The 16,642-nt window shown below is 36.7% G+C and overlaps 1 protein-coding gene across 7 annotated transcripts in view; it reads right to left on the bottom strand.

Annotated features, from left to right (window-relative positions):
- Positions 1-3,818: 3,818 nt before the first annotated feature.
- The window catches only part of TRIM69 (tripartite motif containing 69), a 32,037-nt gene continuing 19,213 nt past the window's right edge, over positions 3,819-16,642 (bottom strand). For all 7 annotated transcript variants that reach the window (XM_001502736.6, XM_023618442.2, XM_023618456.2 and 4 more), the window contains one exon: positions 3,819-5,796. In XM_001502736.6, coding sequence (XP_001502786.1) covers positions 5,255-5,796 — 542 coding nt within the window. In that variant the 3' untranslated portion in view covers positions 3,819-5,254. The remainder of the gene's footprint in view (positions 5,797-16,642) is intronic.

The raw sequence follows: 16,642 nt of genomic DNA on the forward strand, positions 1-16,642 counted from the left end.
ACCTTTTATTATCTTTTTTAATGTCTGCAGGCTCTGTAGCAATGATTCCTTTTTCATTTTTGATACTAGTTATTTATGCCTTCTATTTATTTCTTGGCCTCACCAGAGGTTTTTCCATTTTATTAGCCTTTTCAAAGAACAAACTTCTGGCTTCGTTGATACTCATATATTTCTTTTCTATATTATTAGTTTCTGCTCTTACAATTTCCTTGGTTTTAAATTGTTGTTCTTTTTCTAATTTCTTGAAAGAGATGACTGATTTTCCTCCTTTGTTTTTCTAATATGTGCACATAAGGCTATAAATTTCCTTTAAACTGTGTGCCACAGTTTTTGAGATATTTTTTATTATCGTTCGATTCAAAATATTTTCAGATTTCCAATAGGAGTTATTTGATCCATGGTTATTTAAAATATTTTAAAATTTCCAAGTACATGTGGTTATTTAGTTATCTTGTTGTTAGTGATTTTTGGTTTAAATGCATTACACTCAAAGAATATGGCCTGTGTGACTATAATCCTTTAAAATTTGTTGAAATTTTCCTTCTGACTGAAGTATATGGTCAGTGTCCTGTGTGTGTTTACAAAGAAAGTCCTGAGGCTGTTGGATGTTCTGGGGTGTTGGGTGCAATGTTCTACACGTGGTCACTGGATCAAGTTTGTTAATATTATCTGATTCTTCTATTACTGAAAGAGGGATGTTAAAATCTCCTACTTTGTGTGTGGATTTATCGATTTCTTCTTGTTAATTTTTGCTTTAAATATATTGAAATTATGTTAAGTGCATGACATATGTACTTGTTACTTTCTAGTCAATTGAACTATTAGGCACATAACTATGAAAGGCAAAACTTTAAAATATATGACTACAACAGGAGAATATCTCTCTGGTCTCTGAGTAGAGAAGGATTTTTTTTTTAAGATTTTTATTTTTTTCCTTTTTCTCCCCAAAGCCCCCCAGTACATAGTTGCATATTCTTCGTTGTGGGTCCTTCTAGTTGTGGCATGTGGGACGCTGCCTCAGCGTGGTTTGATGAGCAGTGCCAGGTCCGCGCCCAGGATTCGAACCAACGAAACACTGGGCCGCCTGCGGCAGGGCGCGAACTTAACCACTCGGCCACAGGGCCAGCCACGAGAAGAATTTTTTTAAACAAGACGCAAGTATTAACCAGTAGGAGAAGATATTTGCAGGGCCAATAACCAACAAAGGACTTGGATCCAGAACGTTTAAGTAACCCTATGAATCAGTGAGACAAACAACCCAATAGAAAAATGGTGAACACCTGAATAGGCGTTTCATAGATGAGGAAATTTAAATGGCCAATAAACATGAAAAGATGCTCAGTCACAGTGGTAATTAGGGAAATGCAAACTAAAACTACAGTGAGATACCGTTATGTACCCACCTTACTGGGAAAAATTGAATTGGCAAAGACATAGATTAATGGGAACTCCCACTATTAGCGGGAATGTAAATCAACACAATTGCTTTGACCACCGTTCAGCATTGCTTACTTGAAGACGTGCATATGCTATGTCCCAGCATTTGTTAGACGTATACCCAGATAAACTCTTGCCCCCTTTACCAGTACACATATACAATAATATTTATAACAACGTTGTCGCTAATAGCAACCACAACCACCAAAAAAGAAAAGAAAAAAACTAGAAACAACCACTTATCGATTAACAGTAGTTTGGATATTTAAATTGTATTTTCATACAATGGAATACAACATAATTTTGAATTTTAAAAAAGCTGAGGAAACATACAACATGATTCTATTCATTTAATGTTCAAAAGACAGGCATAATGAAACTGTATTGTTAGGGATGCATACATATATAGTATAGAAAAACCTAAATAGTACATTCGTTGGAAAAACATACCTATGAATTATTTCCCAAAAGGAAAAAGCCAGATACAAAATGTAGAATAGTGATTCCTCAGGACTAAGAGAGGCACACAGGGGCCTTCAAAGATTTTGATACTGTTCTGTTTCCAAAGCTAGATGGTCAATTAATGAGAGTTTGTTTTTTGTTTTATTCTCTAAACTGTACATATACATTACATACACTCTTCTGTGTGTATTTTACAACTTAATGTTTGAAAAATAATCAAGAAACTATGTCAACTTAGGAGGACATACTTTTTATCTAAAGTAGTTAAACAAATATTTGACCTTGAATAAATCATCTTTACTCATCTGAGAAATTAATTTATCAAGAGCATCTGTTTCCCTGGAAATACCTGCTAATCCCGTTTTACTGTCTTTTTCTTCTCCTTTCTCTCAGCTATATTATACAACCGTGCAGTGATCTTACCACTGGTATTCTAAAAGTCCGCTTAGTCAAAGAAACGTGCAAGGCATTCCCCTTTTAAGGTTCTCACCTTAATGAATCCTAGCACGCTGACTGGGGCCTCTTTTACCTTCTACTTCATACAAGGATATTTTTATTACTATCGACCTCATCTCCTGTAGCCTAAGATAAAAACAATATCTAAATAGGCCCAGTCATGCTTCTTAGTGAATATCATTCAGAGTCTATTTCTAGCAGAGAAGTCCCATATTGGTGTTTTATAATTCACACTCATTAGAAGGATTCGTGCCTTTAATTATAATCTGAGTTCTAAGTAGAGGGGTTGTTTGAATTATTCAGTATAGAATAACCAATTATCTGGGAAAATAAATTTGTGTCATCTATGTTAAGGCAAATGCTGGAGAGCTGATGTAGTGCATCAGAGAAAGTATTAAGGTAGACACCTACAGATAGAGGGAAATATGTGTACACCTGTGGTCTGTCCTTGTTCCCCTGGCGATTTGAATATAATATTCATTTTTATCTTTTCCTTTTTTAAAAAACAGCTTTATTGTGATATAAGCTACATCCCATCAAATATACTAATTTATAGTATATTTATATAGCTGCACAACCATCACCACAAAAAAATTCATTTTTAAGAAGTATATTTTCCAAATTCAGATTAGAATTTTTATTCATTCCTACTCATCTTTCACTACTCTGACTTAATCCCAACTTTTCCATGGAATTTTCTCCTCCTATTCTGGTGAATACTGACGTCTCCTTTCTCCGAACTCTGTAGTATTTGTCTGTCCCCAAGGACAGACTTTAGATTTCAGTTATCTAGAACTCTGCATCTGACTTAAGAGATAGCAACTAGGCTCTCTTCCATCACCCAAACTCCTTGTCATGCTACTTGAAATTCTTTACCACAGTGCCTAAAAACCCCACCATTAGAAATATTTACTTAGTGAATATGGAGTGTATATTAGCTAGTAAGTAGTATCATGTCGATGTTAAATTTTCTGAATTTGATGATTTAGCACTGTGATTATGTAAGAGAATATCTTGGTTCTTAGGAGGAACTCACTGAAGTATTTAGGTATAAGAATTATAATGCCTGCAACTTAATCTAAAGTGGTTCATCAAAAATAACATTAGTAATAATTATACACACACACAAAATCATATGCAGTGGATGTGGGGGAGAGAGAATAAGAAAATGTGGCAAATGTTAACAACTGGTGAATCCACATGGAGAGTGTATGGGAGTTTATCATACGAATATGCAATTTTTCTGTAAATTTAAATTAAAAAAAATTTTTTTAAAAGGAAACATGTCCCTTTAGTTCGGTGGCTCTCTGCTCTAGACACACTTTAGAATCATCGGAAAGCATTTAGAAACTACGAATGTCTGGGCCCCACCTCCTAGAGATTTTGATTTAATTGGTCTTGGGTGGGGTCCAAGCATCTGAATTTCTTTTAAATCTCCCGAAATGAACCTTTTGTTCTTTTTTTTTTTTTTTAAGATTTTATTTTTTCCTTTTTCTCCCCAAAGCCCCCCCAGTACATAGTGGTATATTCTTCGTTGTGGGTCCTTCTAGTTGTGGTATGTGGGATGCTGCCTCAGCGTGGTTTGATGAGCAGTGTCATGTCCGCGCCCAGGATTCGAACCAACGAAACACTGGGCCGCCTGCAGCGGAGCGCGCGAACTTAACCACTCGGCCACGGGGCCAGCCCGAACCTTTTGTTCTTTTTATGCTTCTTTTATGTCCTTCAAAACATCTAGCAAGGTTCCAGGCACAAAATAAGTCCTCATTATATTCTGATTGAAGTGAATTCATTAAGAAACAAAAGTAATTTCTTAAGTGTAGCCATAGTCATGTCATGGCTGTTTACCCAAATCAGCAACTATAAATGTATGTGTATCGTATATGCCAACACTACATGAATATTACATGTAGTATGTGTGTATCCTTCCATTATGACAGATAGGATAGGGGGCTTTCACCCTGCCAAAGAGCTGTGCTAATTGTAATTTTAGAGGGTCGGTGCTGCAGGTCCCATATACCTCGCCCACCCCGCCAAAAAAATCCGTCAGATATAGAGAATGAAGTCCAGTTAGGTGGGTCTTCCAAGGAGAGTAAATAGGGACAGTTCATCAAGGGTACTGCTGAGATCAGTGATGGTAAGAACTGTAGACTTGAAAGAAGCAACAAGCTGGAGGATGAGTATATTGGAGAGGACAAGATGAAAAATACTGATATTTAAATTATAGGCAGGAATGATGAAAAGGACATATTCAAAAGTAGATGGAAATACTTAAATGTATTTGAGTGCAGAAAAACAAGTGCCCCCATAGGTAGATAAAGCAAGAAAAAGGGACTGAGAAAGAGTCAGAGATTTGCTGGACTAAAATGTATCTTGAGAGAATTCAAGACAAGATTATAAACTAGCCCAGACCATTTCCTTTTTTTTTTTTCCTTTAAGTCTCTGGAGCAGTTTTTTAAAATTACAACAACAAGTTCCAGAAAAGAAATGTTGCAAAATTTATATTAAAAGATAATTAAATAGGAAAAAAGAGTACACATATGAAAATTCATCTATTAAGAGTCATTATGCTGGAGAATAATGACAGCACAATAGAATTTCTGGGCACATTTGAAAAGGCTTCCTGAGCACCACAAACTCAAGTTGCAGTTTACTCCAGTAACAGTAGCATGATGATCACTCTCATGAGAGTGGCTCCTAGACCCCAGAGAATTAGAATGACATCTTTCTTGAAAGGCTCCAGTGAAATCCACCTAGGACACTGAGAATGGAATTTAATTTGTGAATCCTCTTTTTGTTATTCCAAAGTTCCACATAAATTGGGAAGAGAAACCAGTGAGACTGGTAAACTATTTCAATACCTCTTTAATAACACTCTGAATTTATACAATAGTATGACTAATTACCGTGGATGTAAGATATGCAATGGTTCTTTATTCTCTCCACCATCATTAAGGCAAGGGCAGAAGTAGGGATAAAGTTTCTCCATGAAAGTGCTACTGAAGGTGTAAATGTGGGTCATGGTTTTAGCATTGTAGAAGGACACCTGCCCTCCTTCATAATCCAGGTATATTCCCACCTTGTCGAGGTTGTTAATCAGTTTCACATTGCAAGAAGGCAAATCCAGAGCCTTTAGATCTGTTTCGTTCCTTAGTCTTAAAAGCCAGAATCCTTGCTCAGGAGTTAGAGGACAGCTGCCTTTCCGAATGATGGATTCTCTGACGACTCCAACTGTCCACTTTGTCTTCTTTGCCACTTCTACTTCCCAGTACCACTTTCCAGATGTGAAGCCTTTTGAGCTCAGCACAGCCACACTGGAGTCAAACCTCTCTGGATCATCAGGCATTACCTGCTTAATGTCACCATGCCACACACTGGTTCGGTTTTTGGAGAGCACCAGATTTGGGTGAGCTGTTTTAGGGTCCAGAGTTAGGGGAGATAGTCCTAGTAAGAAAATAAGAGAAAGCAGGGCATGGGATAGAAGGGTGAATACAAATTCCTGTAGTAAAAGACAGTATTTACATAGACACCAGTACTTTATCTCCCCATGCACATACACTGTTAGACAGGTAATAACCTATATGCTTTTTATTGTTTTGGTGTCCATTGGCTATATTCTAGACATTTTTATATTTGTGTTAAAAAATCAGACTTTACTCTGAAGCAATTTATGCTATAATAAAGAAAACAATACAAATGATATAAATCTGTACTAGTCAATATAAGAAAATTCAAATGCTGAAGGGGTAAAGATTAGTTAAGTTTGTCCTAGGAGAGCTTTCTAAGGACAGTAAGTGTTTCAGTTGTGGCATAACATCTGTGAGATGTATTCATGATGCTTTGGGTAAACCGAGGCAAAAAAGGAATAGACTAAAAACAGTAGCTTGTGTGGGAGAGAAAGTAAGGGCTTGCCTGTCAGAGGCAGGTAAGACTGAGCTAACTGGTATAGAGTTTAGACGACAATGGTGAGAAGTTTATATTTGATTTAATAGATAATGGGTCTTTTGAGATCTGGAGTGGTTTATGCCACTGTTCATCAGAATGTAGTCCACAAACTGTGTGTTTACCTGTCTGGGACAAGATAGTACAGAAATTAAGAGTAAGACTTTAGGGGCCGGCCCGTGGCCAAGTGGTTAAGTTCGCGCACTCCACTTTGGTGGCCCGGGGTTTCACCAGTTCAGATCCTGGGCGCAGACATGGCACTGCTTGTCAGGCCACCGCTCATCAGGCCACTGCTCATCAGGCCACTGCTCGTCAGGCCACGTTGAGGCGGCATCCCACATGCCACAGCTAGAAGCACCCACAACTAAAATATACAACTATATGCTGGGAGGATTTGGGGAGAAAAGGTAGGAAAAAAAAAAAAGAAACTTGGCAACAGTTGTTAGCTCCGGTGCCAATCTTTAAAAAAAAAAAATGAGTGAGATCTTAGAAACTTTCATAGCAACCTGGCAGGATAATTTTATGTCGGTTGATTCTAATAATTAAAAAACTGGTTTGCACTTTGTTATCTTTGTTTTTTTTAATTCTACTTTTTCAAGTAGTTAATTTATATTGTATTCTACAAACGTTTCAGTCCATGACAATTGAGATTTTAAAAACTGGGGCTTCATCACAGGTAATTTGATAAGCATTAGTTTAGACAAATCAGTGGGCAGCAGTATAAAAAAGAATTTCTAGATGAAGAGAAGTTGGAAGCATACCAGCAAGGAGATGACACAAATTCTAGGTGTGAGGTAGTTGCACCTTGGCACAAAATTTCATAAAGGAAACATAAAAACTATGTATGTTCACATCATGGACATGGATACATATATGCATACAATTGTTGTTAATGGGTTTATTTATCCTTGGAAGCAAGATCAATCCAATCCAACTCTCTCTTCCCAGGAAAGCCTGAGTCTTTTCCATCATCCCAAGGATTTCTCTTTCCAACAAGAGGCTGAAGAATCCTGAATTTTTCCATATAGGCTGCGTCTTCTCTCCCTCACATATCCCCATCCACTTTGGGTCGTTACTCTTTCCAATGTGAGGACTAGTATTTCTTTGGAGGTATCATAAAGCTTCTTACCAACCTTTTTAGAACCTCAGTGTGCTCTCATCACCAAGCCTCTGACACCTCCAGCTAGCGCAGCCTGCACTGGCTCTGAAGATTCCTAGGAGTCAGCTTTGCATCCCCACTTTTCTTCTCATGCCATATTCAATTCAATAGTAAATTCTGTCAGCTCCACCTTTAAAATATATTCTAAGCCTGCTCAGAATATATGGACAGATAACTTCCGCAAATACCACTGGCCTGGAACTCCTGCAATAGCTTTTTTCTTTTTTCTTTTTTCTTTTGCAATAGCTTTTTAACTGTTCTGTTTCCACTCTTGCCCATCATAACCTATTCTGCCCATAATATGCATGAGATCATCTAGTTCTCCTACTCAACACACTCTTACGCTCCCCATCACACCCAAGGTAAGGACTCCAGAGTCCTTAGAGAGCAAAGACCTGCATGATTTCCCCACCTCTCCGATCTCATCTCCCTACCACACTGGCCCCATTTACTTTAATCCAACCACCTTTGCCTTCTGGCTGTTCCTTGAATCATCAAGCTCATTCATACTTCAGGGCCTTCACACTTTCTTTCCTTGTCCCCAAACTCTCTTTCCCCATGTGGTTCACTCCTTTACATTATTTGGGCATTTGTTCATGCAGGTTCAGTAAAGTGTTAATGATAGAATCTAGGTAGGTATAGGGATGTTCTTTATAAAATTCTTTAAACTTTTCTGTATGTTTGGAAATTTCTACAATAATATGTGTGTGGGGGTGGGTGGTGAGTTACCTCCTCAGAGGTGTTTTCTCTGGCCATTCCATCTAAAATAGCATGTTCATCACTGTTTGTGCTCTTATCCTGTTTTATTTTTTTCATGAATAATTATTTATTGAGTGTACCTTGCTTTATTTTCTCCACAATGTGTGAAATTATGTACTTGTTCATTGTCCATCTTCTTCACTAGAATGTAATCTCTAGGAGGGCAGGAACTTCATCTGTTTTATCTCCTCATATATGTTCAAAATTTAGAACTGTTCCTAGGTGTTCAAGTAACTGTTAAATAAACGAACTTTAAAGTTCCATTTGAAACCTTGACACCAACTAATTCCACCATGCCTCATATTCCTGTTATCCTTAGCCAACGCTCAGAATATAGATCCCTCCAGTGATTTATCCCCTAATGTACTCTTGTCCCCATTATTCTGTTTCTGGCTTCCTCTACCTTCACTCATCCTCCCACTGCTTCCACCCAACCCTTTCCACTCTGCCTTTTGGAACTCCCTCCCTAATTAACTCTCCTGCATCCTCAGTTTACAGAATTCTCTCATAACCTCCCTACTATAACAGAAACCTGTCTGGTTCTTCCCGAAAAAACACAGCTTCCAAAAGTTCATTAGACTATTCATTTTCCAAATTCAGATGCCAGGGATCTAGTAGCCACCATTGCCACTTCCAAATGCCTACTCTACTCCTCATCCTCATGTAACAATTACTCTTCATTTGAGGCTCTTGTCGTTTCATATTTCACATTACCCTCTATCTCAATTTGATGCTATCGTGTACAAACTTCCTGGTTACACTCCTTGCAGTTTGGATTAGCTTTACTCCTCTACCCCAGCTCCAGTCCAATCATCCCAAGTGATTTTACTGTCCTTTGGATATAGCTACTTCTTGCAGGTCCTTGACTTTACTGCTAGTGACTTTTGACTCCATTACATTTCAGCTGTCCATATCAGTGACCATATTTTGGACTTTGTAGTCATCGGGAACTATTTGTTCTCTAAAATCCTAAACTCACATATCCCACTCTCTTATTTTTTGAGCTTTCTTACTCTCATCTCCCCCTACAACCATTACTTGACTTCATTAACTACTCTAGTCTCTGATTTCTCCTTATTATCATAATCTATGTGCTTCCTGGCTTAAAATCCTTCCCTAAACAGCTTCATGTTAGTGGCTTTGTTGCCAATAACCTCAACACTTTTATCTTCTTATCTGCAGCACCTGCCATACAACTCTCCAACCCTGAATCTACCTAGCTATTCAAATTCACAACACAGTTCCTGACCACTGCAGGAGGAAAATCACAAAATTGTACATATGGATACCACTACAAATTCACTATTTCCATCAGCACTGCCCAGAACTCCTGTATTTCCCAAATTGAGTCCTCTCCAGTTTTTCACAACAGCAATTTCAAACCTTCAACTTCTTCCCCAAACTGCTATTCCATCACTTCCTCCCTCCAACTCCCAGGCAGAAGAGTTCATCTCCTGCTTCACAGAGAAACTATAGTACATCTTATAAAATCCCTTGATTCTTCCCACTCATACTGCCAGCTCCATCTGATATAATTGTTTGCCTCTACTGTCTTTATCTCCTCTCCAGTTTCAGAGGGAACAGGAAAGTCAGTACATCTCTCTGCTTTAGGTATCTCTTCCTTACTTCCACCAATTATTCCTTTTGTTTTACTGTTGATTCCTGCCTTACTATAGTCTGCTTCCCTTCAGTATGTTTTTAAAAGTCCTCTTTGACTCTACTCCCACATTCATATCTTCCCATCTTTGTGAAACTTCTCAAATGAGTGGTCTAGTCACTTCACTACTGCCTCATTCCAAATCACTCCTGAACCCTTCACAATATAACTTCTACCCATTCCACTCTTTTGAAATTGCCCTTACCACAGTCATTAATTGTTGTTAATAACATCTCTTTTCCAATCACTTTGTAAATTGATCTTCACATTTAGCATGAATAATCACTCCCTTCTCCTTGATGCTCTCTTTCCTTAGATTCCATGTCAACTTCGTTTCCTGGTTTTCATCTTATTTCTCTTGCTAGAATACTTCAGTCGCTTTTGGGGACTTCATTGTCCTTTATCTGTTGGTGTTCTCTATAAGATGCTCCCTCCTTGGCTGTATGTTCTCACTTTCCTTGGGAAATCTCATTTCTATTAATAGCTTCAGCTACCTCACTCTTTAGTGATTATTCCAGCCCTGGCCTCTCTACTAGGCTCCAGTTAGAATAGTTACCTATTTGAATATATTCACTTAGTTGTCCTGTAGATCCTTCAATACAATATGGCCAACATTGAACTCAACAGCTCCCTCCAGAATCTGCATCTCTTACATTTCCATCCTTGACATCACCTTTCTCTATCCCATACTACAAACTACTGTCCAGTACCTTTCAGCTTCTAGAATTCTGTCTCTGGAGTCTATTCTTTATTTTCCATTCCCATTCCCATGCTTTTGGCTTAGATCTTAATAATTTTTTACCTAGATGGCTACAATAGACTCTAAGTTGGTCTTCTAGCCTCTCCTTCTTTGGAGCAGAAACTACATCTTTTATTTCTATATCCTTGGAGCCCGACTTAGTGCTTAGCATGTAGTAGGCCCTCTATTAGAGTGTGTTTAATAAACGAATGAACTTTGATGATATTTTACTGATACACACAAAACTAAAGGAAATGTATTGAAATATTTTAAGTGGAATGATTCCCTACACTGGAATTAGTAAAACCACAACCAGCAGGCCAGCTGCCTTCTTTGTAAATAAAGTTTTATTGGAACATATCAATGGCCATTCATTTACATATCATCTGTGGTTGCTTTTTCACTATAAAGGCAGAGTTAAGTAGTTTTGACAAAGGCCATACAGCCCACAAAGCCTAAAATATTTACTATTTAACCATTTACAGAAAAACTACCAGCCCCTGCCCTTGAGCAACAGCCTCTCTTGTAAGGCAAGAAAGGAGAAAATATGAACCAGCAGAATAAGCAAAGGCCTAGAAATAAGAAATATGATGTATATATTACCCAGGTTTGACCACAGTTACATTATTAGTAAAATAGCCACATATTACATAAATCCCATTTGATTTTCTTAGATGTAAAATTATACCAAAAATAAAGAAAAATCAGTTTATGCTTTAAATGATTGCTAGAAATGAAGTTTGATTTCGCAGGGCAAAGAGGACAGGAAGAAAAACACATTGTGATACCAAGACAGCTAAAATTTTCAGAGTAGAGTAACACAGTGGAGGGAGCCGCACAGAGACTTTCAAAATCTATGAAGAGGTTCCCTCAAGGCTGTGGCTGAATATCAATCTGCAGTGAAACTCTTCAGGGCTAGCAAAAGAATCTCCAGAGAGCAGTAGTCTAAACAATTTCTAGAGCTCACACAAGACTGGGAATAATTTTCAATCCTGCCAGCCAGAATGGAAAAATGTCATAATATGTGGAACATCAGGCAGAGTACTCAGAAGAGTATTACCTTGGAAAGTGGGCTAATTATTTATGTAGATACTCCACCCTCAAGGAGTCGGAGCATAACTCCCCACTCCTTAAGTGTAGGCTGCGCATAGTGACTTTCTTCTAAAGTGTACAGTGTGGAAGAACAGGGGAGAGTAACTTTACAGTGAAGAAACCTTATGAATACTACCTCAGCTAGGTGATTAAAGCCAACATCAATAGTCATAAATTATGTTGACAGTATCTGTGGTTGATATGATGTGATGAAAATGGCACTTTAACTCTGTGGTCTTCCTCTCAATAACTCGTAACCCAGGTCTTACCATGAGAAAAATATCAGACAAATTGCAATAATGTGGTATCCTACAAAATATATGGCCAGTACTCCACAAAACTGTTGAAGTCATCAAAAACAAGGGAAATTTGAGAAAGTGTTAGAGCCAAGAAGAGCTTAAAGAAACATGACAACTAAATGTAATGTGGCATCTTAGCTGGGATCCTGGAACAGAAAAATGACATTAGGTAAAAACTAAAGAAATTTAAAGAAACTATGGGCTTTAATCAATAATAACATATCAGTATTTGTTCATTAATTGTAAAAACAATGTATCACACTCAGTGTAAGATATTCATAATAGGTGAAACTGGCAATAAGGTTTATGAGAACTTTTTGTGCTATCTTCTCAAGTTTTCTATAAATCTAAAAGTGTCCTAAAAAAATGAAGTTTATTAAAAAGAAAAAAATCACTAGCCATGCAAAGGAGCAGGAAAATACGATCCATAGTCAGGAGAAAAATCAAGCAACAAAAACACGCCCAGAAATGACAACAATGATGGAATTAACAAAGACATTAAAACAGCTATCATAAATATCTTCTATTTGCTTGAGAATGTAGAGGAAAACATGAACATGGTAAGGAGAGAAATGGAAGATACAAAAAGACCCAAATGAAACTTCTAAAAATGAAATGCATCTGAAATGAAAAACATCTTGAACAGGATTAACAGAAGATTAGATAGTGCAGAAGAAAAGATGAGAGAACTTAAGTAGCAGTAGAAACTATTCAAAATGAAACACAGAGAGGAAAAAGGCTAAAAAATACTGAGTATCAATAACAAATGAGCCAATATGAGGTGATCTAACATATGTAAAATTAGAGCCCCAGAAGGAGAGAAGAAAATGGGGATAGGTGAAATTTCTTGGAGAAATAATAGCTGATATTACTCCAAAGTTGATGAAAACTGTAAACCCATAAATCCAAGAAGTTCAATGAACCACAAGCAGAATAAATATAAAGAAAATCACACCAAGATCCAGCATAATCAAATTGGTGGAAACAAGTGACAAAAAGTAAATCTTAAAAGTAACCAAAAAAAAAAAAAGAAATAGTACAGTCAAAGAAATAAAGATAAAAATGATCATAGACATCTCATCAGAAACTATGCAAGTCAGAAAACAATGGAGTGACGTCTTTAAAGTACCAAAAAACAAATCCATCATCTTAGAATTCTATATCAGGGAAAATATCTTTCAAAAAAATGAGGTAAAATAAAGATTTTTTTCAGACAAACAAAAATTGAGATAATTCATCACTAGTATACTTGCACTATAAAAACTGTTAAAGGAAGCTCTTCAGGCAGAGGGAAAAATTACATCAGATGGAAATTTGTGTCTACATCCAGGAATAAAGAGTGCCATAAATTGTAAATATGTGAATATAAAAAATATTTCTTCACATTTAAAAATCTCTTTAAAAGATAATTGCTTAGGGGCAGGCTGGTGGCATAGTAGTTAAGTTCGCATGCTCTGCTTTGGCGGCCCAAGGTTTGTAGGTTCAGATCCCAGATGCAGACCTAGCACTACTCGTCAAGCCACACTGTGGCAGCGTCCCACATAAAATAGAGGAAGATTGGCACAGACGTTAGCTCAGCGACAATCTTCCTCAAGCAAAAAGAGGAAAATTGGCAGCAGATGTTAGCTCAGGGCCAGTCTTCCTCACAAAAAAAATAAAAAATAAAAATATAATTGTTTAAAGCAATAATAATAATATATGTAGAATTTATAATGTGTAGAAATAAAATGTATGACAAGAATGGCATAAAGGATGAGGAATGTAAAAGTATACTGTTGTAAGTTTTTTACACTAAACAAAAAGGGCTATTATTTGAAGATAGAATGGGATAAGTTAGAGATGCATATTGTAAAATCCTAAACCAGCCAAAAATGTAAAACAAAATTTAAAATAAAGAAATACAGATAATAATCCAATAGTGAAGGTGAAAGAGAAAACTAAAAGACACTTAATCCAAAGAAGGTAGCTGTAGAGAAAAAAAAAAGCAACAAAGGACAGATGGTATGAATAAAAACAAATACCAAGATGCTAGATTTAAACCAAATCATACTGATAACATTAAATGGCAATGGTCTAAATACCTCAATTAAAAGACAGAGATTGTCAGATTGGATAAAAAAGCAAGACAACAACATGCTAGCTACATAAAACACACTTAAAATATAAAAACACAAGTTAAAAGTAAGGTGATAGAAAAAGATACACTGTGTGAATACTAATCTAAAGAAAGCAGAAGTGGCAATATCGATATTATACAAAACAGAGTTCAGAAAAAGGAATATTCACAGGGATACAGAGGAACATTTCATAATCATACTGAGATTGATTCATCAAGAGGTCATAACAATCCTAAATCCTAGGTGTATTCACCTAATATTGGAGCTTCAAAATACATGAAGCAAAACTGATGAACTGAAAGGAAGACTCACAGTAACTAATTTCAAGATTTACCATAAAGCTACAGCGACAAAGACTTGTTTATTGGTGTAAGAATAGACATATAGATCAATGGAACAGAATTGAGAGTCGATAGTAGACTTAGAGTTGATTTTTGACAAAGGTACCAAGGTATTTCAGTGGTAAAAAAGCAGTCTTTTAAACAAATGATGTGGGGACAATTGGACATTCATATGGGAAAAAAAAATAACCTTGACCCTTACCTTACTCTATATACAAAAATTAACTCTAAATTGATAATAGACCTAAATATAAGAGCTCAACTGATAAAACTTCTAGAAGAAAGTATAGGAAAAAATCTGTGACCTTGGGCTAGGGAAAGATTTCTTAGGCCACAAAGAGAATAAAACAAAAGAAAAAAACTGGTAAGTTGAAATTCATCAAAATTAAAAACTTTTGTTCTTTGACAGACCCTGTCATGAAAATGAAAAGGCAAGCCACAGACTGAGAGAAAATGTTTGACAAACATACATCTGATAAAGAATTTGTGTCCTTTAGGGGATGGCCCCATGGCTGAGTGGTTAAGTTCGCATGCTTTGGGGGCCCAGGGTTTCACGGGTTGGGATCCTGGGCACAGACATGGCACTACTCATCAAGCCGTGCTGAAGCGGTGTCCCACGTAGTGCAACCAGAGGGACATACAACTATGTGCTGGGGGGCTTTGGGGAGAAGAAGAAGAAGAAAATAAGAAGATCGGCAACAGTCGTTAGCCCAGGTGTCAATCTTTAAAAAACAGTTGTGTCCTTTAAAAACTCAATAATTAAAAAAATTTGATACAAATATGAGCAAAAAATTGAACACACTTAACCAAAAAAATGTATGAATTGCAAAGAAGCACATAAAAAGATGCTCAACGTTAGTCAGTAGGGAAATGCAAATTAAAACCACAATGAGGGGCCGGCCCCATGGCACAGTGGTTAAGTTCTCGCCCTCCACTTCAGCAGCCCAGGGTTTTGCCAGTTAGGATCCCAGGCACAGACCTAGCACCACTCATCAAACCATGCTGAGGCAGTGTCCTACATAGCACAACCAGAAGGACCTACAACTAGAATATACAGCTATGTACTGGGGGGCTTTGGGGAGAAGAAGAAGAAGAAGAAAAAAAACACAATGAGATACTACTATACATCTAATAAATGGTTAAAATTAAGATTGACAATATCAACTTTTGGCAAGGATATGGAGAAACTGGGACTCTCATCCATTGCAGGTGGGGATGTAAAATGGTTAGAGTCTGGGATAGTCCTCTGGCCTCTAAAGTACTAATTAGGGCCACTGTAGAAAAAAAATGTAGTAGTTTCTTATAAAGTTAAGCATATATTTAACATACAACCCAGCAATCTCACCACGAGGTATTTACCCAAAAGAAGTTAAAACACAAAGAGTTGTAAACGAATGTTCAGGCAAGTTTATTCATAATAGCTATAAACTAGAAACTACCCAAATGTCCATCAATTGATAAATGAATAAGCAAATTTGATGTATCCATAGAACATGACTATTGATACATGCAACAATGTAGGTGAATCTCAAAAAGCATTATGCTAACCGAAAAAATCCCGACACAAAAGACTACATATTGCATGATTCCACTTACATGAGATTTTAGAAAAGATACAACTAAAGTGAAATAAAGCAGACCGGTGAGTGTCAGGGGCTGGTGAGTGTCAGGGGCTGGGGATAGAAGGAAAGGATTGACTTCAAAGGGATATGTGGAAACTTTTTGGGATGATAGAAATTTTCTATATCTTGATTTTGAAGATATTTACATAAGTATATACATTTGTCGAAACTCATCAAATTGTACACTTAAAGTTGGTGAATTTTATTCTATGTTAATTATACCTCAGTAAAGATGATTTTTTCAATATCAATTACCTGGAAAAATAGTTAACAGGGATAGATTTGTGATTTTTTCATTAAATCAGTAACTATAAACAATAATATTAATGAGTCTATATGAATTCTATAAAAAACTTTATCTAGAACTTTATTTCTAAAAAGATTTTTATTTAGAACTTTATTTTATGTTCTTGAAATGCCAATTGTATTCTTCTGTGCTGCTCAGTCCTTTGGTATCTACGGGATAATGAAAACTTACTGTCCTTATTAGGCACATCTATCGAAATTACTGGTTTTCTTTTGAAGCATTGAAGACCTCTAAACAATATCCTAAGATGCTGTAC

The sequence above is a fragment of the Equus caballus genome, chromosome 1 (genome assembly GCF_041296265.1).
Source record: "Equus caballus isolate H_3958 breed thoroughbred chromosome 1, TB-T2T, whole genome shotgun sequence".
Lineage (NCBI taxonomy): Eukaryota > Metazoa > Chordata > Mammalia > Perissodactyla > Equidae > Equus > Equus caballus.